The sequence below is a fragment of the Oncorhynchus keta genome, unplaced genomic scaffold (genome assembly GCF_023373465.1).
Source record: "Oncorhynchus keta strain PuntledgeMale-10-30-2019 unplaced genomic scaffold, Oket_V2 Un_contig_3378_pilon_pilon, whole genome shotgun sequence".
NCBI classification, from domain to species: domain Eukaryota; kingdom Metazoa; phylum Chordata; class Actinopteri; order Salmoniformes; family Salmonidae; genus Oncorhynchus; species Oncorhynchus keta.
This window is the reverse complement of record NW_026287223.1, coordinates 496,688-518,584: the sequence shown is the minus strand read 5'-3', so window position 1 is coordinate 518,584 and position 21,897 is coordinate 496,688. Positions and strand designations below refer to the sequence as shown.

The 21,897-nt window shown below is 47.6% G+C and overlaps 1 protein-coding gene and 2 long non-coding RNA genes across 5 annotated transcripts in view; 1 reads left to right on the top strand and 2 right to left on the bottom strand.

The window, feature by feature from the left end:
* Positions 1–21,897, top strand: part of smc2 (structural maintenance of chromosomes 2) — a 62,730-nt gene that overhangs the window by 31,828 nt on the left and 9,005 nt on the right. Inside the window, exons 18-21 of the mRNA XM_052508190.1 lie at positions 479–543; positions 6,140–6,268; positions 6,560–6,703; positions 9,803–9,877. Of these exons, the coding sequence (XP_052364150.1) occupies positions 479–543; positions 6,140–6,268; positions 6,560–6,703; positions 9,803–9,877 (413 nt within the window). The remainder of the gene's footprint in view (positions 1–478; positions 544–6,139; positions 6,269–6,559; positions 6,704–9,802; positions 9,878–21,897) is intronic.
* Positions 1,836–3,078, bottom strand: LOC127923943 (uncharacterized). Its single transcript, XR_008116282.1, has 3 exons — positions 3,000–3,078; positions 2,103–2,232; positions 1,836–2,009 (listed from the first exon to the last, which is right to left on the bottom strand). It is a non-coding gene; the product is annotated as an uncharacterized LOC127923943 (long non-coding RNA).
* LOC127923942 (uncharacterized) lies at positions 6,711–8,111 on the bottom strand. 3 transcript variants are annotated; one of them, XR_008116281.1, is made up of 3 exons: positions 7,729–8,111; positions 7,228–7,431; positions 6,711–7,197 (listed from the first exon to the last, which is right to left on the bottom strand). It is a non-coding gene; the product is annotated as an uncharacterized LOC127923942 (long non-coding RNA). The 3 variants fall into 3 exon arrangements; XR_008116280.1 differs by having other exon boundaries at positions 6,711–7,080; XR_008116279.1 differs by having other exon boundaries at positions 6,711–7,080; positions 7,258–7,431.

The following is a 21,897-nucleotide window of genomic DNA, read 5'->3' as shown; positions in this document are numbered from 1 at the left end:
GAGGCGGGCAGCCTGGTGGTTAGGGGAGGCGGGCAGCCTGGTGGTTAGGGGAGGCGGGCAGCCTGGTGGTTAGGGGAGGCGGGCAGCCTGGTGGTTAGGGGAGGCGGGCAGCCTGGTGGTTAGGGGAGGCGGGCAGCCTGGTGGTTAGGGGAGGCGGGCAGCCTGGTGGTTAGGGGAGGCGGGCAGCCTGGTGGTTAGGGGAGGCGGGCAGCCTGGTGGTTAGGGGAGGCGGGCAGCCTGGTGGTTAGGGGAGGCGGGCAGCCTACACCATTAAAGATGTTTCCACCTCCCATTTCTCACGTAATTACATTTAACCAACACAGAACAGATCCCACCATGTCAAACAAACACATTTTATCCTTATGCATTTTAAACTTCCTGTTAATACTGTACGACTCACATTAAGTGTGTGTGTGTGTGTGTGTGTGTGTGTGTGTGTGTGTGTGTGTGTGTGTGTGTGTGTGTGTGTGTGTCTCAGAGGAGTGTGAGGAGACCCTGCGCAGCAGTAAGGAGGTCCAGAAGAAGGCAGATGAGAAGTACAAGGTCAGATTATCCCCATTGGTCATATCTGGACCTATCAGTGGTCTCCTTTCAGGATCACATGACTTATTATACCAATGGGTCATATCTGGCTCTGTTGATGTGGTGGTGTTAAACCCTCTGTCCTGGCTCTGTTGATGTGGTGGTGTTAAACCCTCTGTCCTGGCTCTGTTGATGTGGTGTTAAACCTCTGTCCTGGCTCTGTTGATGTGGTGGTGTTAAACCTCTCCTTGCTCTGTTGATGTGGTGTTAAACCTCTCCTTGCTCTGTTGATGTGGTGTTAAACCTCTCCTGGCTCTGTTGATGTGGTGGTGTTAAACCTCTCCTGGCTCTGTTGATGTGGTGGTGTTAAACCCTCTGTCCTGGCTCTGTTGATGTGGTGTTAAACCCTCTGTCCTGGCTCTGTTGATGTGGTGGTGTTAAACCTCTCCTGGCTCTGTTGATGTGGTGGTGTTAAACCCTCTGTCCTGGCTCTGTTGATGTGGTGGTGTTAAACCCTCTGTCCTGGCTCTGTTGATGTGGTGGTGTTAAACCCTCTGTCCTGGCTCTGTTGATGTGGTGGTGTTAAACCCTCTGTCCTGGCTCTGTTGATGTGGTGTTAAACCCTCTCTCCTGGCTCTGTTGATGTGGTGTTAAACCCTCTGTCCTGACTCTGTTGATGTGGTGGTGTTAAACCTCTCCTTGCTCTGTTGATGTGGTGTTAAACCTCTCCTTGCTCTGTTGATGTGGTGGTGTTAAACCCTCTGTCCTGGCTCTGTTGATGTGGTGTTAAACCTCTCCTGACTCTGTTGATGTGGTGGTGTTAAACCCTCTGTCCTGGCTCTGTTGATGTGGTGTTAAACCTCTCCTGGCTCTGTTGATGTGGTGGTGTTAAACCCTCTGTCCTGGCTCTGTTGATGTGGTGGTGTTAAACCCTCTGTCCTGGCTCTGTTGATGTGGTGTTAAACCCTCTGTCCTGGCTCTGTTGATGTGGTGTTAAACCCTCTGTCCTGGCTCTGTTGATGTGGTGTTAAACCCTCTGTCCTGGCTCTGTTGATGTGGTGTTAAACCTCTGTCCTGGCTCTGTTGATGTGGTGTTAAACCTCTCCTGGCTCTGTTGATGTGGTGGTGTTAAACCCTCTGTCCTGGCTCTGTTGATGTGGTGTTAAACCTCTCCTGGCTCTGTTGATGTGGTGTTAAACCTCTCCTGGCTCTGTTGATGTGGTGTTAAACCCTCTGTCCTGGCTCTGTTGATGTGGTGTTAAACCCTCTGTCCTGGCTCTGTTGATGTGGTGTTAAACCTCTCCTGGCTCTGTTGATGTGGTGTTAAACCTCTCCTGGCTCTGTTGATGTGGTGTTAAACCTCTCCTGGCTCTGTTGATGTGGTGTTAAACCCTCTGTCCTGGCTCTGTTGATGTGGTGTTAAACCTCTCCTGACTCTGTTGATGTGGTGTTAAACCTCTCCTGGCTCTGTTGATGTGGTGTTAAACCTCTCCTGACTCTGTTGATGTGGTGTTAAACCTCTCCTGGCTCTGTTGATGTGGTGTTAAACCTCTCCTGGCTCTGTTGATGTGGTGTTAAACCCTCTGTCCTGGCTCTGTTGATGTGGTGTTAAACCCTCTGTCCTGGCTCTGTTGATGTGGTGTTAAACCTCTCCTGGCTCTGTTGATGTGGTGTTAAACCTCTCCTGGCTCTGTTGATGTGGTGTTAAACCTCTCCTGGCTCTGTTGATGTGGTGTTAAACCTCTCCTGGCTCTGTTGATGTGGTGGTGTTAAACCCTCTGTCCTGGCTCTGTTGATGTGGTGTTAAACCCTCTGTCCTGGCTCTGTTGATGTGGTGGTGTTAAACCCTCTGTCCTGACTCTGTTGATGTGGTGTTAAACCCTCTGTCCTGGCTCTGTTGATGTGGTGTTAAACCTCTCCTGGCTCTGTTGATGTGGTGTTAAACCTCTCCTGACTCTGTTGATGTGGTGTTAAACCCTCTGTCCTGGCTCTGTTGATGTGGTGTTAAACCTCTCCTGGCTCTGTTGATGTGGTGTTAAACCTCTCCTGACTCTGTTGATGTGGTGTTAAACCCTCTGTCCTGGCTCTGTTGATGTGGTGGTGTTAAACCCTCTGTCCTGGCTCTGTTGATGTGGTGTTAAACCTCTCCTGGCTCTGTTGATGTGGTGTTAAACCTCTCCTGACTCTGTTGATGTGGTGTTAAACCCTCTGTCCTGGCTCTGTTGATGTGGTGGTGTTAAACCGTCTGTCCTGGCTCTGTTGATGTGGTGTTAAACCCTCTGTCCTGGCTCTGTTGATGTGGTGTTAAACCCTCTGTCCTGGCTCTGTTGATGTGGTGTTAAACCCTCTGTCCTGGCTCTGTTGATGTGGTGTTAAACCCTCTGTCCTGGCTCTGTTGATGTGGTGTTAAACCTCTCCTGGCTCTGTTGATGTGGTGTTAAACCCTCTGTCCTGGCTCTGTTGATGTGGTGTTAAACCCTCTGTCCTGGCTCTGTTGATGTGGTGTTAAACCCTCTGTCCTGGCTCTGTTGATGTGGTGGTGTTAAACCCTCTGTCCTGGCTCTGTTGATGTGGTGTTAAACCTCTGTCCTGGCTCTGTTGATGTGGTGTTAAACCCTCTGTCCTGGCTCTGTTGATGTGGTGTTAAACCCTCTGTCCTGGCTCTGTTGATGTGGTGTTAAACCCTCTGTCCTGACTCTGTTGATGTGGTGTTAAACCGTCTGTCCTGGCTCTGTTGATGTGGTGTTAAACCTGTCCTTGCTCTGTTGATGTGGTGTTAAACCCTCTGTCCTGGCTCTGTTGATGTGGTGTTAAACCCTCTGTCCTGGCTCTGTTGATGTGGTGGTGTTAAACCCTCTGTCCTGGCTCTGTTGATGTGGTGGTGTTAAACCCTCTGTCCTGGCTCTGTTGATGTGGTGGTGTTAAACCCTCTGTCCTGGCTCTGTTGATGTGGTGTTAAACCTCTCCTGGCTCTGTTGATGTGGTGTTAAACCCTCTGTCCTGGCTCTGTTGATGTGGTGTTAAACCCTCTGTCCTGGCTCTGTTGATGTGGTGTTAAACCCTCTGTCCTGGCTCTGTTGATGTGGTGTTAAACCGTCTGTCCTGGCTCTGTTGATGTGGTGTTAAACCTCTCCTTGCTCTGTTGATGTGGTGTTAAACCCTCTGTCCTGGCTCTGTTGATGTGGTGTTAAACCCTCTGTCCTGGCTCTGTTGATGTGGTGGTGTTAAACCCTCTGTCCTGGCTCTGTTGATGTGGTGGTGTTAAACCCTCTGTCCTGGCTCTGTTGATGTGGTGGTGTTAAACCCTCTGTCCTGGCTCTGTTGATGTGGTGGTGTTAAACCCTCTGTCCTGGCTCTGTTGATGTGGTGGTGTTAAACCCTCTGTCCTGGCTCTGTTGATGTGGTGGTGTTAAACCCTCTGTCCTGGCTCTGTTGATGTGGTGGTGTTAAACCCTCTGTCCTGGCTCTGTTGATGTGGTGGTGTTAAACCCTCTGTCCTGGCTCTGTTGATGTGGTGTTAAACCTCTCCTGGCTCTGTTGATGTGGTGTTAAACCTCTCCTGGCTCTGTTGATGTGGTGTTAAACCCTCTGTCCTGGCTCTGTTGATGTGGTGTTAAACCCTCTGTCCTGGCTCTGTTGATGTGGTGTTAAACCCTCTGTCCTGGCTCTGTTGATGTGGTGTTAAACCCTCTGTCCTGGCTCTGTTGATGTGGTGTTAAACCCTCTGTCCTGACTCTGTTGATGTGGTGGGCTCTGTTGATGTGGTGTAAACCCTCTGTCCTGGCTCTGTTGATGTGGTGTTAAACCCTCTGTCCTGGCTCTGTTGATGTGGTGGTGTTAAACCCTCTGTCCTGGCTCTGTTGATGTGGTGTTAAACCCTCTGTCCTGGCTCTGTTGATGTGGTGGTGTTAAACCCTCTGTCCTGGCTCTGTTGATGTGGTGTTAAACCTCTGTCCTGGCTCTGTTGATGTCTGGTGGTGTTAAACCTCTCCTGGCTCTGTTGATGTGGTGTTAAACCCTCTGTCCTGGCTCTGTTGATGTGGTGGTGTTAAACCCTCTGTCCTGGCTCTGGCTCTGATGATGTGGTGTTAAACCCTCTGTCCTGGCTCTGTTGATCTGGTGTTAAACCCTCTGTCCTGGCTCTGTTGATGTGGTGTTAAACCCTCTGTCCTGGCTCTGTTGATGTGGTGTTAAACCCTCTCTCCTGGCTCTGTTGATGTGGTGTTAAACCCTCTGTCCTGACTCTGTTGATGTGGTGGTGTTAAACCTCTCCTGGCTCTGTTGATGTGGTGTTAAACCTCTCCTGGCTCTGTTGATGTGGTGTTAAACCTCTCCTTGCTCTGTTGATGTGGTGTTAAACCTCTCCTGACTCTGTTGATGTGGTGTTAAACTTCTCCTGACTCTGTTGATGTGGTGGTGTTAAACCTCTCCTGACTCTGTTGATGTGGTGGTGTTAAACCTCTCCTGACTCTGTTGATGTGGTGGTGTTAAACCTCTCCTGACTCTGTTGATGTGGTGTTAAACCCTCTGTCCTGACTCTGATGTGGTGTTAAACCCTCTGTCCTGACTCTGTTGATGTGGTGGTGTTAAACCCTCTGTCCTGGCTCTGTTGATGTGGTGTTAAACCCTCTGTCCTGGCTCTGTTGATGTGGTGGTGTTAAACCCTCTGTCCTGGCTCTGTTGATGTGGTGGTGTTAAACCCTCTGTCCTGGCTCTGTTGATGTGGTGGTGTTAAACCCTCTGTCCTGGCTCTGTTGATGTGGTGGTGTTAAACCCTCTGTCCTGGCTCTGTTGATGTGGTGGTGTTAAACCCTCTGTCCTGGCTCTGTTGATGTGGTGTTAAACCCTCTGTCCTGGCTCTGTTGATGTGGTGTTAAACCCTCTGTCCTGGCTCTGTTGATGTGGTGGTGTTAAACCCTCTGTCCTGGCTCTGTTGATGTGGTGTTAAACCCTCTGTCCTGGCTCTGTTGATGTGGTGTTAAACCCTCTGTCCTGGCTCTGTTGATGTGGTGGTGTTAAACCCTCTGTCCTGGCTCTGTTGATGTGGTGGTGTTAAACCCTCTGTCCTGGCTCTGTTGATGTGGTGGTGTTAAACCCTCTGTCCTGGCTCTGTTGATGTGGTGGTGTTAAACCCTCTGTCCTGGCTCTGTTGATGTGGTGGTGTTAAACCCTCTGTCCTGGCTCTGTTGATGTGGTGGTGTTAAACCCTCTGTCCTGGCTCTGTTGATGTGGTGTTAAACCCTCTGTCCTGGCTCTGTTGATGTGGTGTTAAACCCTCTCTGGCTCTGTTGATGTGGTGTTAAACCTCTCCTGGCTCTGTTGATGTGGTGTTAAACCCTCTGTCCTGGCTCTGTTGATGTGGTGTTAAACCCTCTGTCCTGGCTCTGTTGATGTGGTGTTAAACCCTCTGTCCTGGCTCTGTTGATGTGGTGTTAAACCCTCTGTCCTGACTCTGTTGATGTGGTGGTGTTAAACCTCTCCTGGCTCTGTTGATGTGGTGTTAAACCTCTCCTTGCTCTGTTGATGTGGTGTTAAACCTCTCCTTGCTCTGTTGATGTGGTGTTAAACCTCTCCTGGCTCTGTTGATGTGGTGTTAAACCTCTCCTTGCTCCACCAGGTGTTGGAGGATAAGATGAAGAATGCGGAGGCAGAGAGGGAGAAGGAACTGAAAGCTGCTCAACAGAAAGTCAACTCTGCTAAAACCAAGGCTGACGCGTTCAGTAAGAAACTGAAGGAGAGACAACAGGTGGAGACACACACACACACACACACACACACACACACACACACTGAGACACACACACTTTAATTCTGTGCCAAATGTCCCCAAAACCAAAGACACCAGCACGATAACCCGGGTTACATTACCCCAGCCGTAACCCGGGTTACATTACCCCAGCCGTGACCCGGGTTACATTACCCCAGCCGTAACATTATTCAAGACCCTCCACAGTGTACAAACAAGGGGGTTGCACTTTTGACATGAAAGGTGTGTGTCTGTGTGTGTGTGTGTGTGTGTGTGTGTGTGTGTGTGTAGGAGGCTGAGTCCCTGGTCCTAGAGTTGGAGGAGTTGAAGAGGGAGCAGACTGCCTATGAACACCAGATCCTGGCAGTAGACGAAGCCATGAAGACCATCCAGGAACAGATAGACAACATGTCCACCACCGTGGCAGAGAACAAGGTTTACATCCTGGTCCAATACTGGCAAATGTCCTCCACCTCATCAGTTAGCCTGGGTGTCCACCTCATTAGTTAGCCCTGTCTGAGTGTCCACCTCATCAGTTAGCCCTGTCCGAGTGTCCACCTCATCAGTTAGCCAGGTGTCCACCTCATCAGTTAGCCCGGCCCCGAGTGTCCACCTCATCAGTTAGCCCTGTCCGAGTGTCCACCTCATCACTCATCAGTTAGCCCTGTCCGAGTGTCCACCTCATCAGTTAGCCCTGTCCGAGTGTCCACCTCATCAGTTAGCCCGGCGTCATCAGTTAGCCAGGTGTCCACCTCATCAGTTAGCCCTGTCCGAGTGTCCACCTCATCAGTTAGCCCTGTCCGAGTGTCCACCTCATCAGTTAGCCTGGGTGTCCACCTCATCAGTTAGCCTGGGTGTCCACCTCATCAGTTAGCCTGGGTGTCCACCTCATCAGTTAGCCCGGCGTCATCAGTTAGCCAGGTGTCCACCTCATCAGTTACCCGACCCTGAGTGTCCACCTCATCAGTTAGCCCTGTCCGAGTGTCCACCTCATCAGTTAGCCCTGTCCGAGTGTCCACCTCATCAGTTAGCCTGGGTGTCCACCTCATCAGTTAGCCAGGTGTCCACCTCATCAGTTAGCCAGGTGTCCACCTCATCAGTTAGCCCGGCGTCATCAGTTAGCCAGGTGTCCACCTCATCAGTTACCCGACCCGAGTGTCCACCTCATCAGTTACCCGACCCGAGTGTCCACCTCATCAGTTACCCGGCCCGAGTGTCCACCTCATCAGTTAGCCCGGCCGAGTGTCCACCTCATCAGTTAGCCCGGCCCGAGTGTCCACCTCATCAGTTAGCCCGGCCCGAGTGTCCACCTCATCGGTTAGCCCGGCCCGAGTGTCCACCACATCGGTTAGCCCGGCCCGAGTGTCCACCTCATCGGTTAGCCCGGCCCGAGTGTCCACCTCATCGGTTAGCCCGGCCCGAGTGTCCACCTCATCAGTTAGCCCGGCCCGAGTGTCCACCTCATCAGTTAGCCCTGTCCGAGTGTCCACCTCATCAGTTAGCCCTGTCCGAGTGTCCACCTCATCAGTTAGCCAGGTGTCCACCTCATCAGTTAGCCAGGTGTCCACCTCATCAGTTAGCCAGGTGTCCACCTCATCAGTTAGCCCGGTGTCCACCTCATCAGTTAGCCAGGTGTCCACCTCATCAGTTAGCCAGGTGTCCACCTCATCAGTTAGCCAGGTGTCCACCTCATCAGTTAGCCAGGTGTCCACCTCATCAGTTAGCCCGGCCCGGGTGTCTGGAATGTTGACATGAACTAGCTATATTTGTTTATATACTTTATCACTGACAACACTCTCCTTCATCAACCTCTCTCTCCTCCCCCTCTCTCCCCTCCCCCTCTCTCTCCTTCATCAACCTCTCTCTCCCCCCCCTCTCTCTCCTTCATCAACCTCTCTCTCCTCCCCCTCTCTCTCCTTCATCAACCTCTCTCTCCTCCCCCTCTCTCTCCTTCATCAACCTCTCTCTCCTCCCCCTCTCTCTCCTTCATCAACCTCTCTTCATCAACCTCCTCTCCTCTCTCTCTTCATCAACCTCTCTCTCCCCTCCCTCTCTCTCAACCTCTCTCTCCTCCCCCTCTCTCTCCTTCATCAACCTCTCTCCCCTCCCCCTCTCTCTCCTCCCCCCCTCTCTCTCCTCCCCTCTCTCTCCTCCCCCTCTCTCTCCCCTCCCCCTCTCTCTCCTTCATCAACCTCTCTCTCCTTCCCCTCTCTCTCCCCTCCCCTCTCTCTCCCTCCCCTCTCTCTCCTCCCCTCTCCCCTCCCCCTCTCTCATCAACCTCTCTCTCCCCTCCCCTCTCTCTCTTCCTCCCCTCTCTCTCCCTCCCCTCTCTCTCCATCAACCTCTCTCTCCCCTCCCCTCTCTCTCCATCAACCTCTCTCTCCCCTCCCCCTCTCTCTCCATCAACCTCTCTCTCCCCCCCCCTCCATCAACCTCTCTCTCCCCTCCCCCTCTCTCTCCATCAACCTCTCTCTCCCCTCCCCTCTCCTCCATCAACCTCTCTCTCCCCCCCCTCTCTCTCCATCAACCTCTCTCTCCCCTCCCCTCTCTCTCCATCAACCTCTCTCTCCACTCCCCCTCTCTCTCCATCAACCTCTCTCTCCCCTCCCCCTCTCTCTCCATCAACCTCTCTCTCCCAACCCTCTCTCTCCATCAACCTCTCTCTCCCCTCCCCTCTCTCTCCATCAACCTCTCTCTCCCCTCCACCTCTCTCTCCATCAACCTCTCTCTCCCCTCCACCTCTCTCTCCATCAACCTCTCTCTCCCCTCCCCCTCTCTCTCCATCAACCTCTCTCTCCCCTCCCCTCTCTCTCCATCAACCTCTCTCTCCCCTCCCCTCTCTCTCCATCAACCTCTCTCTCCCCTCCCCTCTCTCTCCATCAACCTCTCTCTCCCCTCCCCTCTCTCTCCATCAACCTCTCTCTCCCCCCCTCTCTCTCCATCAACCTCTCTCTCCCCTCCCCTCTCTCTCCATCAACCTCTCTCTCCCCTCCCCCTCTCTCTCCATCAACCTCTCTCTCCCCTCCCCCTCTCTCTCCATCAACCTCTCTCTCCCCTCCCCCTCTCTCTCCATCAACCTCTCTCTCCCCTCCCCCTCTCTCTCCATCAACCTCTCTCTCCCCTCCCCTCTCTCTCCCATCAACCTCTCTCTCCCCTCCCCTCTCTCTCCATCAACCTCTCTCTCCCCTCCCCTCTCTCTCCATCAACCTCTCTCTCCCCTCCCCTCTCTCTCCATCAACCTCTCTCTCCCATCAACCTCTCTCTCCCCTCCCCTCTCTCTCCATCAACCTCTCTCTCCCCTCCCCCTCTCTCTCCATCAACCTCTCTCTCCCCTCCCCCTCTCTCTCCATCAACCTCTCTCTCCCCTCCCCTCTCTCTCCATCAACCTCTCTCTCCCCTCCCCTCTCTCTCCATCAACCTCTCTCTCCCCTCCCCTCTCTCTCCATCAACCTCTCTCTCCCCTCCCCCTCTCTCTCCATCACCTCTCTCTCCCCTCCCCCTCTCTCTCCTTCCTCAATGCCTCTATCTCTCCAGGAGTCTGTGCGTAAGGCCCAGGAGGAGTTGACTAGACAGAAAGAGGTGATCGTAGCCCAGGACAAAGAGATCAAGGTATGATCACTACATTACTGTCAGTAGTATTGGTGTTGTTATTACCATGCTGCTCCTCATCATCATCATCGTCATGTCGTGGAAACCATCTCGGACACGCAGAACTAAAATCCTTCATAAAAGCATCAGATGCTGGATTAAGTTCTGCTGGAGATGTAGGTGAAAAGATACTAAGGAGATTAGCAAAGTCCCCCCACGGCCTCCACAATGGATCAGTCCACCCAGACAGGAACCAATCAGACAGGTGTCTTAGACTGATGGACTGTGCCATCCCCCACGGCCTCCACAATGGATCAGTCCAGACAGGAACCAATCAGACAGGTGTCTTAGACTGATGGACTGTGCCATCCCCCATGGCCTCCACAATGGATCAGTCCACCCAGACAGGAACCAATCAGACAGGTGTCTTGTGCACCATTAAAATCTGTTGACCAACAGCCTATCAACCAACCAGTTGACTAAATGGGATCAGCCCTAGCCGTCACTAAGAAAGCCTAATATTGCACAAGACATTTTTATTTATTTTTTTACAAGCATTTAAATGCTGGAAGTGAGCGCAGATGTGCAAGAGAATATGGTTAAGAGGCTCCTACATCCGTAGTATCTATAACCCAATTAGAGGATCCTACATCCGTAGTATCTATAACCCAATTAGAGGATCCTACATCCATAGTATCTACAACCCAATTAGAGGATCCTACATCCATAGTATCTACAACCCAATTAGAGGATCCTACATCCATAGTATCTATAACCCAATTAAAGAGGTTCCTACATCCGTAGTATCTACAACCCAATTAGAGGCTCCTACATCCATAGTATCTACAACCCAATTAGAGGATCCTACATCCATAGTATCTACAACCCAATTAGAGGATCCTACATCCATAGTATCTACAACCCAATTAGAGGATCCTACATCCGTAGTATCTACAACCCAATTAGAGGATCCTACATCCGTAGTATCTACAACCCAATTAGAGGATCCTACATCCGTAGTATCTACAACCCAATTAAAGAGGATCCTACATCCGTAGTATCTACAACCCAATTAGAGGATCCTACATCCATAGTATCTACAACCCAATTAGAGGATCCTACATCCATAGTATCTACAACCCAATTAGAGGATCCTACATCCATAGTATCTACAACCCAATTAGAGGATCCTACATCCATAGTATCTACAACCCAATTAAAGAGGATCCTACATCCATAGTATCTACAACCCAATTAAAGAGGATCCTACATCCATAGTATCTACAACCCAATTAAAGAGGATCCTACATCCATAGTATCTACAACCCAATTAAAGAGGATCCTACATCCATAGTATCTAAAACCCAATTAGAGGATCCTACATCCATAGTATCTACAACCCAATTAAAGAGGCTCCTACGTCCATAGTATCTAAAACCCAATTAAAGAGGCTCCTACATCCATAGTATCTACAACCCAATTAGAGGATCCTACATCCATAGTATCTACAACCCAATTAGAGGCTCCTACATCCATAGTATCTACAACCCAATTAAAGAGGATCCTACATCCATAGTATCTACAACCCAATTAGAGGATCCTACATCCATAGTATCTACAACCCAATTAAAGAGGATCCTACATCCGTAGTATCTACAACCCAATTAAAGAGGATCCTACATCCGTAGTATCTACCACCCAATTAGAGGATCCTACATCCGTAGTATCTACCACCCAATTAGAGGCTCCTACATCCATAGTATCTACAACCCAATTAGAGGCTCCTACATCCATAGTATCTACAACCCAATTAGAGGCTCCTACATCCATAGTATCTACAACCCAATTAGAGGATCCTACATCCGTAGTATCTACAACCCAATTAGAGGATCCTACATCCGTAGTATCTACAACCCAATTAGAGGATCCTACATCCATAGTATCTACCACCCAATTAGAGGCTCCTACATCCACAGTATCTACAACCCAATTAGAGGCTCCTACATCCACAGTATCTACAACCCAATTAAAGAGGATCCTACATCCGTAGTATCTACAACCCAATTAGAGGATCCTACATCCATAGTATCTACAACCCAATTAGAGGATCCTACATCCGTAGTATCTACAACCCAATTAGAGGATCCTACATCCATAGTATCTACAACCCAATTAAAGAGGATCCTACATCCATAGTATCTACAACCCAATTAGAGGATCCTACATCCATAGTATCTAGAACCCAATTAAAGAGGATCCTACATCCATAGTATCTAGAACCCAATTAGAGGATCCTACATCCATAGTATCTACAACCCAATTAAAGAGGATCCTACATCCATAGTATCTACAACCCAATTAAAGAGGATCCTACATCCATAGTATCTACAACCCAATTAAAGAGGATCCTACATCCATAGTATCTACAACCCAATTAAAGAGGATCCTACATCCATAGTATCTACAACCCAATTAGAGGATCCTACATCCGTAGTATCTATAACCCAATTAGAGGATCCTACATCCATAGTATCTACAACCCAATTAGAGGATCCTACATCCATAGTATCTACAACCCAATTAGAGGATCCTACATCCATAGTATCTACAACCCAATTAGAGGATCCTACATCCATAGTATCTACAACCCAATTAGAGGATCCTACATCCATAGTATCTACAACCCAATTAGAGGCTCCTACATCCATAGTATCTATAACCCAATTAGAGGATCCTACATCCATAGTATCTACAACCCAATTAGAGGATCCTACATCCATAGTATCTACAACCCAATTAAAGAGGATCCTACATCCATAGTATCTACAACCCAATTAAAGAGGATCCTACATCCATAGTATCTACAACCCAATTAAAGAGGATCCTACATCCATAGTATCTACAACCCAATTAAAGAGGATCCTACATCCATAGTATCTACAACCCAATTAAAGAGGATCCTACATCCATAGTATCTACAACCCAATTAGAGGATCCTACATCCATAGTATCTACAACCCAATTAGAGGATCCTACATCCATAGTATCTACAACCCAATTAGAGGATCCTACATCCATAGTATCTACAACCCAATTAAAGAGGATCCTACATCCATAGTATCTACAACCCAATTAAAGAGGATCCTACATCCATAGTATCTACAACCCAATTAGAGGATCCTACATCCATAGTATCTACAACCCAATTAGAGGATCCTACATCCATAGTATCTACAACCCAATTAGAGGATCCTACATCCATAGTATCTACAACCCAATTAAAGAGGATCCTACATCCATAGTATCTACAACCCAATTAGAGGATCCTACATCCATAGTATCTACAACCCAATTAAAGAGGATCCTACATCCATAGTATCTAAAACCCAATTAAAGAGGATCCTACATCCATAGTATCTAAAACCCAATTAGAGGATCCTACATCCATAGTATCTACAACCCAATTAAAGAGGCTCCTACGTCCATAGTATCTAAAACCCAATTAAAGAGGCTCCTACATCCATAGTATCTACAACCCAATTAGAGGATCCTACATCCATAGTATCTACAACCCAATTAGAGGATCCTACATCCATAGTATCTACAACCCAATTAGAGGATCCTACATCCATAGTATCTACAACCCAATTAGAGGATCCTACATCCATAGTATCTACAACCCAATTAGAGGATCCTACATCCATAGTATCTACAACCCAATTAGAGGATCCTACATCCATAGTATCTACAACCCAATTAAAGAGGATCCTACATCCATAGTATCTACAACCCATTTTTATTTTTTGAGATCCTACATCCAGTAATAGAGGCTCCTATCTACAACCCAATAGAGGCTCCTACATCCATAGTATCTACAACCCAATTAGAGGATCCTACATCCATAGTATCTACAACCCAATTAAAGAGGATCCTACATCCAGGGTATCTAAACCCAATTAGAGGATCCTACATCCACAGTATCTACAACCCAATTAAAGAGGACTCTGCTATAGTATCTGATCAACCCAATTCAGAGATCCTACATCCAGTGTGATCTACAACCCAATTAATTCCTAAAGACATCCGTGTCTACAACCACAGTAAAACAGTTAGAGGATCCTACATTAATGTATCAAACAATAGAACACCTGTAAAGAGAGGCTGCTGCTAGGTACAGTAGTACTGATCAACAACATACACAGTAAAGACAGTATCTACAGTTACTGATCCAACCATACACCGTAAAGACACAGGAGGCTGCTGCTAGTTACAGTTACTGATCAACAAACACAGTAAAGACAGTCAGTTACTGATCATCAAACACCGTAAAGACAGTCAGGAGGCTGCTGCTGGTAGGATAAAGAGGATCAGTTTGATCAAAACAAACACAGTAAAGACTCAGTTACTGATCATCAACACCGTAAAGAGCTCAGTGAGGCTGCTGCTAAACCCAATTAAAGAGGATCCTACATCCATAGTTACAACCCAATGATCAACAACAGTACACAACCCACGGTTAGACATCAGTTACTGATCAACAACATACACAGTAAAGACAGTCAGGAGGCTGCTGCTCCAAGTACAGTTACTGATCAACAACATACACAGTAAAGACAGTCAGTTACTGATCAACACTGACCAAAAACACATAAAGACAGTCAGTTACTGATCAACAACATACACAGTAAAGACAGTCAGGAGGCTGCTGCTAAGGTACAGTTACTGATCAACAACATACACAGTAAAGACAGTCAGTTACTGATCATCAAACACCGTAAAGACAGTCAGGAGGCTGCTGCTAAGGTACAGTTACTGATCAACAACAAACACAGTAAAGACAGTCAGGAGGCTGCTGCTAAGGTACAGTTACTGATCAACAACAAACACAGTAAAGACAGTCAGTTACTGATCAACAACATACACAGTAAAGACAGTCAGTTACTGATCAACAACATACACAGTAAAGACAGTCAGGAGGCTGCTGCTAAGGTACAGTTACTGATCAACAACATACACAGTAAAGACAGTCAGTTACTGATCATCAAACACCGTAAAGACAGTCAGGAGGCTGCTGCTAAGGTACAGTTACTGATCAACAACATACACAGTAAAGACAGTCAGGAGGCTGCTGCTAAGGTACAGTTACTGATCAACAACATACACAGTAAAGACAGTCAGGAGGCTGCTGCTAAGGTACAGTTACTGATCAACAACAAACACAGTAAAGACAGTCAGTTACTGATCAACAACATACACAGTAAAGACAGTCAGTTACTGATCAACAACATACACAGTAAAGACAGTCAGGAGGCTGCTGCTAAGGTACAGTTACTGATCAACAACAAACACAGTAAAGACAGTCAGTTACTGATCAACAACAAACACAGTAAAGACAGTCAGTTACTGATCAACAACAACATACACCGTAAAGACAGTCAGGAGGCTGCTGCTAAAGACAGGTACAGTTACTGATCAACAACATACACAGTAAAGACAGTCAGTTACTGATCAACAACAAACACAGTAAAGACAGTCAGTTACTGATCAACAACAACAACACCGTAAAGACAGTCAGAGGCTGCTGCTAAGGTACAGTTACTGATCAACAACAAACACAGTAAAGACAGTCAGTTACTGATCATCAAACACCGTAAAGACAGTCAGGAGGCTGCTGCTAAAGGTACAGTTACTGATCAACAACAACATACACAGTAAAGACAGTCAGTTACTGATCAACAACATACACAGTAAAGACAGTCAGTTACTGATCAACAACATACACAGTAAAGACAGTCAGTTACTGATCAACAACATACACAGTAAAGACAGTCAGTTACAGTTACTGATCAACAACATACACAGTAAAGACAGTCAGTTACTGATCAACAACATACACAGTAAAGACAGTCAGTGCTGCTGATACAGTTACTGATCAACAACATACACAGTAAAGACAGTCAGGATTACTGATACAGTTACTGATCAACAACATACACAGTAAAGACAGTCAGTTACTGATCAACAACAACAAACACCGTAAAGACAGTCAGTTACTGATCAACAACATACACAGTAAAGACAGTCAGTTACTGATCAACAACATACACAGTAAAGACAGTCAGTTACTGATCAACAACATACACAGTAAAGACATCACTGATCAACAACATACACAGTAAAGACAGTCAGTTACTGATCAACAACATACACAGTAAAGACAGTCAGTTACTGATCAACAACATACACAGTAAAGACAGTCAGTTACTGATCAACAACATACACAGTAAAGACAGTCAGTTACTGATCAACAACATACACAGTAAAGACAGTAAAGACAGTCAGTTACTGATCAACAACAACATACACAGTAAAGACAGTCAGTTACTGATCAACAACATACACCGTAAAGACAGTCACATCACAACAAACACAGTAAAGACAGTCAGTTACTGATCAACAACATACACAGTAAAGACAGTCAGTTACTGATCAACAACAAACACAGTAAAGACAGTCAGTTACTGATCAACAACAAACACACTGTAAAGACAGTCAGTTACTGATCAACAACAAACACAGTAAAGACAGTCAGTTACTGATCAACAACAAAAACACAGTAAAGACAGTCAGTTACTGATCAACAACATACACAGTAAAGACAGTCAGTTACTGATCAACAACATACACAGTAAAGACAGTCAGTTGCTGCTATACAGTTACTGATCAACAACATACACAGTAAAGACAGTCAGTTACTGCTGCTAAGGTACAGTTACTGATCAACAACATACACAGTAAAGACAGTCAGTTACTGATGATCAACAACAACAAACACCGTAAAGACAGTCAGTTACTGATCAACAACATACACCGTAAAGACAGTCAGTTACTGATCAACAACAAACACAGTAAAGACAGTCAGTTACTGATCAACAACATACACAGTAAACTGATCAACAACATACACAGTAAAGACAGTCAGTTACTGATCAACAACATACACAGTAAAGACAGTTACTGATCAACAACATACACTGTAAAGACAGTCAGTTACTGATCAACAACAAACACTGTAAAGACAGTCAGTTACTGATCAACAACATACACAGTAAAGACAGTCAGTTACTGATCAACAACAACAAACACAGTAAAGACAGTCAGTTACTGAACAACAACAACAAACACTGTAAAGACAGTCAGTTACTGAACAACAACAACAAACACTGTAAAGACAGTCAGTTACTGAACAACAACAACAAACACTGTAAAGACAGTCAGTTACTGATCAACAACATACACAGTAAAGACAGTCAGTTACTGATCAACAACATACACAGTAAAGACAGTCAGTTACTGATCAACAACATACACAGTAAAGACAGTCAGTTACTGATCAACAAACAAACTGTAAAGACAGTCAGTTACTGATCAACAACAACAAACACTGTAAAGACAGTCAGTTACTGATCAACAACATACACAGTAAAGACAGTCAGTTACTGATCAAAACAACAAACACAGTAAAGACAGTCAGTTACTGAACAACAACAACAAACACCGTAAAGACAGTCAGTTACTGATCAACAACAACAAACACAGTAAAGACAGTCAGTTACTGATCAACAACAACAAACACAGTAAAGACAGTCAGTTACTGATCAACAACACACAGTAAAGACAGTCAGTTACTGATCAACAACATACACAGTAAAGACAGTCAGTTACTGATCAACAACATACACAGTAAAGACAGTCAGTTACTGATCAACAACATACACAGTAAAGACAGTCAGTTACTGAACAACATACAAAAGACAAACTGACTACACAGTAAAGACAGTCAGTTACTGAACAACAACAACAAACACAGTAAAGACAGTCAGTTACTGATCAACAACATACACAGTTACTGATCAAAAGACAGTCAGTTACTGATCACAACATACACAGCAGTAAAGACAGTCAGTTACTGATCAACAACAACAAACACAGTAAAGACAGTCAGTTACTGATCAACAACAACAAACACTGTAAAGACAGTCAGTTACTGAACAACAACAACAAACACTGTAAAGACAGTCAGTTACTGAACAACAACAACAAACACTGTAAAGACAGTCAGTTACTGATCAACAACAACAAACACTGTAAAGACAGTCAGTTACTGATCAACAACAACAAACACAGTAAAGACAGTCAGTTACTGAACAACAACAACAAACACTGTAAAGACAGTCAGTTACTGAACAACAACAAACACTGTAAAGACAGTCAGTTACTGAACACCGTAAAGACAGTCAGTTACTGAACAACAACAACAAACACTGTAAAGACAGTCAGTTACTGATCAACAACAACAAACACTGTAAAGACAGTCAGTTACTGATCAACAACAAACACAGTAAAGACAGTCAGTTACTGATCAACTCTGCTTTCTCATCTCCATTTGATCTGTCGTCTCTCCTCATCTCTTTGTTGTTCATATTCTGTCTGTTTCCAGATCGATCTGTTTGTCTCTTCAGAAGAGAGAGAACTAAATCACAGCACTAGATGTTCCTTCTGTTAGAGGAACGTGAGTCGTGTTCCGCTAGCCAGACTAACATCTATTTTCCCTCTCTATCCATCCCTCTCCCTGTCCTCTATCCATCTCTCTCACTATCCATCTCTCCCTGTCCTCTATCCATCCCTCTCTATCCATCTCTCCATCTCTCCACCTGTCCTCTATCCATCTCTCTGTCCTCTCTCTCCCTGTCCTCTATCCATCTCTCTCCTGTCCTCTATCCATCTCTCTCCCTCTCCTCTATCCATCTCTCTCCCTGTCCTCTATCCATCTCTCTCTCTCTATCCATCTGTCCTCTATCCATCTCTCTCCTGTCCTCTATCCATCTCTCTCCTGTCCTCTATCCATCTCTCTCCTGTCCTCTATCCATCTCTCTCTCTATCCTCTATCCATCTCCATCTGTCCTCTATCCATCTCTCTCCCTGTCCTCTATCCATCTCTCTCTGTCCTCTATCCATCTCTCTCCTCTGTCCTCTATCCATCTCTCTCCCTGTCCTCTATCCATCTCTCTCCCTGTCCTCTATCCATCTCTCTCCCTGTCCTCTATCCATCTCTCTCCTGTCCTCTATCCATCCTCTCTCTCCCTCCTCTATCCATCCATCTCTCCTCTATCCATCTCTCTCCCTGTCCTCTATCCATCTCTCTCCCTGTCCATCTATCCATCTCTCTCCTCCCTGTCCTCTATCCATCTCTGTCCTCTATCCATCTCTCTCCCTGTCCTCTATCCATCTCTCTCCCTGTCCTCTATCCATCTCCCTCTATCCATCTCTCTCCCTGTCCTCTATCCATCTCTCTCCCTGTCCTCTATCCATCTCTCTCCCTGTCCTCTATCCATCTCTCTCCCTGTCCTCTATCCATCTCTCTCCCTGTCCTCTATCCATCTCTCTCCCTGTCCTCTATCCATCTCTCTCCTGTCCTCTATCCATCTCTCTCCCTGTCCTCTATCCATCTCTCTGTCCTCTATCCATCTCTCTCCCGTCATCTCTCTCCCCGTCCTCTATCCATCTCTCTCCCTGTCCTCTATCCATCTCTCTCCCTGTCCTCTATCCATCTCTCTCCCTGTCCTCTATCCTCTATCCATCTCTCTCCCTGTCCTCTATCCATCTCTCTCCCTGTCCTCTATCCATCTCCCCTGTCCATCTCTATCCATCTGTCTCTATCCATCTCTCTCCCTGTCCTCTATCCATCAGTCTCCCTATCCTGTATCCATCTCTCTCCCAACACCATCTATCCATCTCCCTCTGATCCATCTGGAAGAGTCCCTGTCACGACTGGATCCATCTGTCTCCCCGAGAGCCTCTATCCATCTCTCCAGTCTCTCCTGTGTGTATCCATCTCTCCCCTGTCCTCTATCCATCTTGGGGAGGTCCTCTATCTCTCTCCCCTTGTCCTCTGATCCAGGGTGAGTTTCCCTGTCCTCTATCCATCTGAGGAGAGGTCCTCTATCCATCTCTCTCCCTAGGAGAGTCCTCTATCCATCTCTCTCCCTGTCAGGCTGTGATCTCTCTCTGGTCCCTGTCCTCTATTTGGGGATCTCTGTGTCCTCTATCCATCTCTTTGTCCTCTATCCATCTCTCAGGCTGTCCTCTATCCATCTCTCCCTGTGTCTCTCTCCCTCCTCTATCCATCTCTCCTGTCCTCTGGGGTCATCTCTCTCCCTGTCCTCTAGGGTCCATCTTTGTCCTCCCATCTCTCTCCCTGTCAGGCTATCCATCTCTCTCCCTGTCCTCTATCCATCTCTCCCTGAGGATCTCCCTCCGTGAGTTTGGGGATCTCTCTCCCTGTCCTCTATCCATCTCAGGCTGAGGAGAGGGGAGTCTATCCATCTGTCTCCCTGTCCTCTATCCATCTCTCCCCGTTTGGGGATCCATCTCTGGTCAGGCTCTATCCATCTCTCTCCCTGTCCTCTATCCATCTCTCTCCCCTGTCCTCTATCCATCTCTCTCCCTGTCCATCTGGTCAGGCTCCATCCCTGGGTCCTTATCCATCTCTGTGTCCTCTATCCATCTCTTCTATCCATCTGTGGTCAGGCTGAGGAGAGGGGAGTTTATCCATCTCTCTCCCTGTCCTCTATCCATCTCTGTCCTCTATCCATCTTGGGGAGTCCTCTATCCATCTCAGGCTGAGGAGATCCAGTTTCTCCCTGGTCAGGCTGATCCTCTTTCCATCTCCTGTGTCAGGCTGATCCATCTTTCCCTGGGAGGTCTATCCATCTCTCTCCCTGTCCTCTATCCATCTCTCTCCCTGTCCTCTATCCATCTCTCTCCCTGTCCTCTATCCTATCTCTCTATCCATCTCTGTCCTCTATCCATCTCCTCCCTGTCCTCTATCCATGTCCTGTCCTCTATCCATCTCTCTGAGGAGTCCTCTATCCATCTCTCTCCTGTCCTCTATCAGGCTGATCTCTCTCCCTGTCCTCTATCCATCTCTCTCCCTGTCCTCAGGCTGATCCATCTCTCCCCTGTCCTCTGGTCAGGCTGAGGGTCCTTATCCAGGGGTCTGGTCCTCTGATCCATCTCTCTTTCTATCCAGGTCTCTCCCTGTCAGGCTGAGGAACACCTCTATCCAGGGTCAGTCTAGGGAGGGGGTGTCCTCTATCCAGCCTCAGGGAGGGGAGTTTATCCATCTCTCAAGGTCAGGCTGAGGAGAGGGTGAGTTTATCCAGGTGGTGGTCAGGCTGAGAGGGGTGAGTTTGGGGAGGTGGAAGGTCAGGCTGAGGAGACTGGAGAGTGTGGTCAGGCTGAGGAGAGGGGAGTTTCCCCTGTCCTGTGTGGTCAGGCTGAGGAGAGGGGAGTTTAGGGAGGTGTGTGTGGTCAGGCTGAGGAGAGGGGAGTTTAGGGAGGGTGTGTGGTCAGGCTGAGGAGAGGGGAGTTTAGGGAGGGTGTGGGTCAGGCTGAGGGGGGAGTTTAGGGAGGTGTGGTCAGGCTGAGGAGAGGGGAGTTGGGAGGTGTGTGGTCAGGCTGAGGGAGGGAGTTTAGGGAGGGGTGTGGTCAGGCTGAGGAGAGGGTGAGTTGTGTGGGTCAGGCTGAGGAGAGGGGAGTTTAGGGAGGGGTGTTTGAGGAGAGGGGAGTTTAGGGAGGTGTGTGTGGTCAGGCTGAGGAGAGGGTGAGTTTGGGGGTCTGTGTGGTCAGGCTGAGGAGAGGGGAGTTTGGGGAGGTGTGTGGTCAGGCTGAGGAGAGGGGAGTTTGGGGAGGTGTGTGTGGTCAGGCTGAGGAGAGGGGAGTTTGGGGAGGTGTGTGGGTCAGGCTGAGGAGAGGGTGAGTTGTGGAGGTGTGTGTCAGGCTGAGGAGAGGGGAGTTTGGGGAGGTGTGTGGGTCAGGTGTGTGGGTCAGGCTGAGGAGAGGGAGTGAGTTTGAGGGAGGGTGAGTTTAGGGAGGGGTGTGTGGTCAGGCTGAGGAGAGGGAGTTTAGGGAGGTGTGTGGTCAGGCTGAGGAGAGGGGGAGTTTGGGGAGGGGTGTGTGTCAGGCTGAGGAGAGGGGGA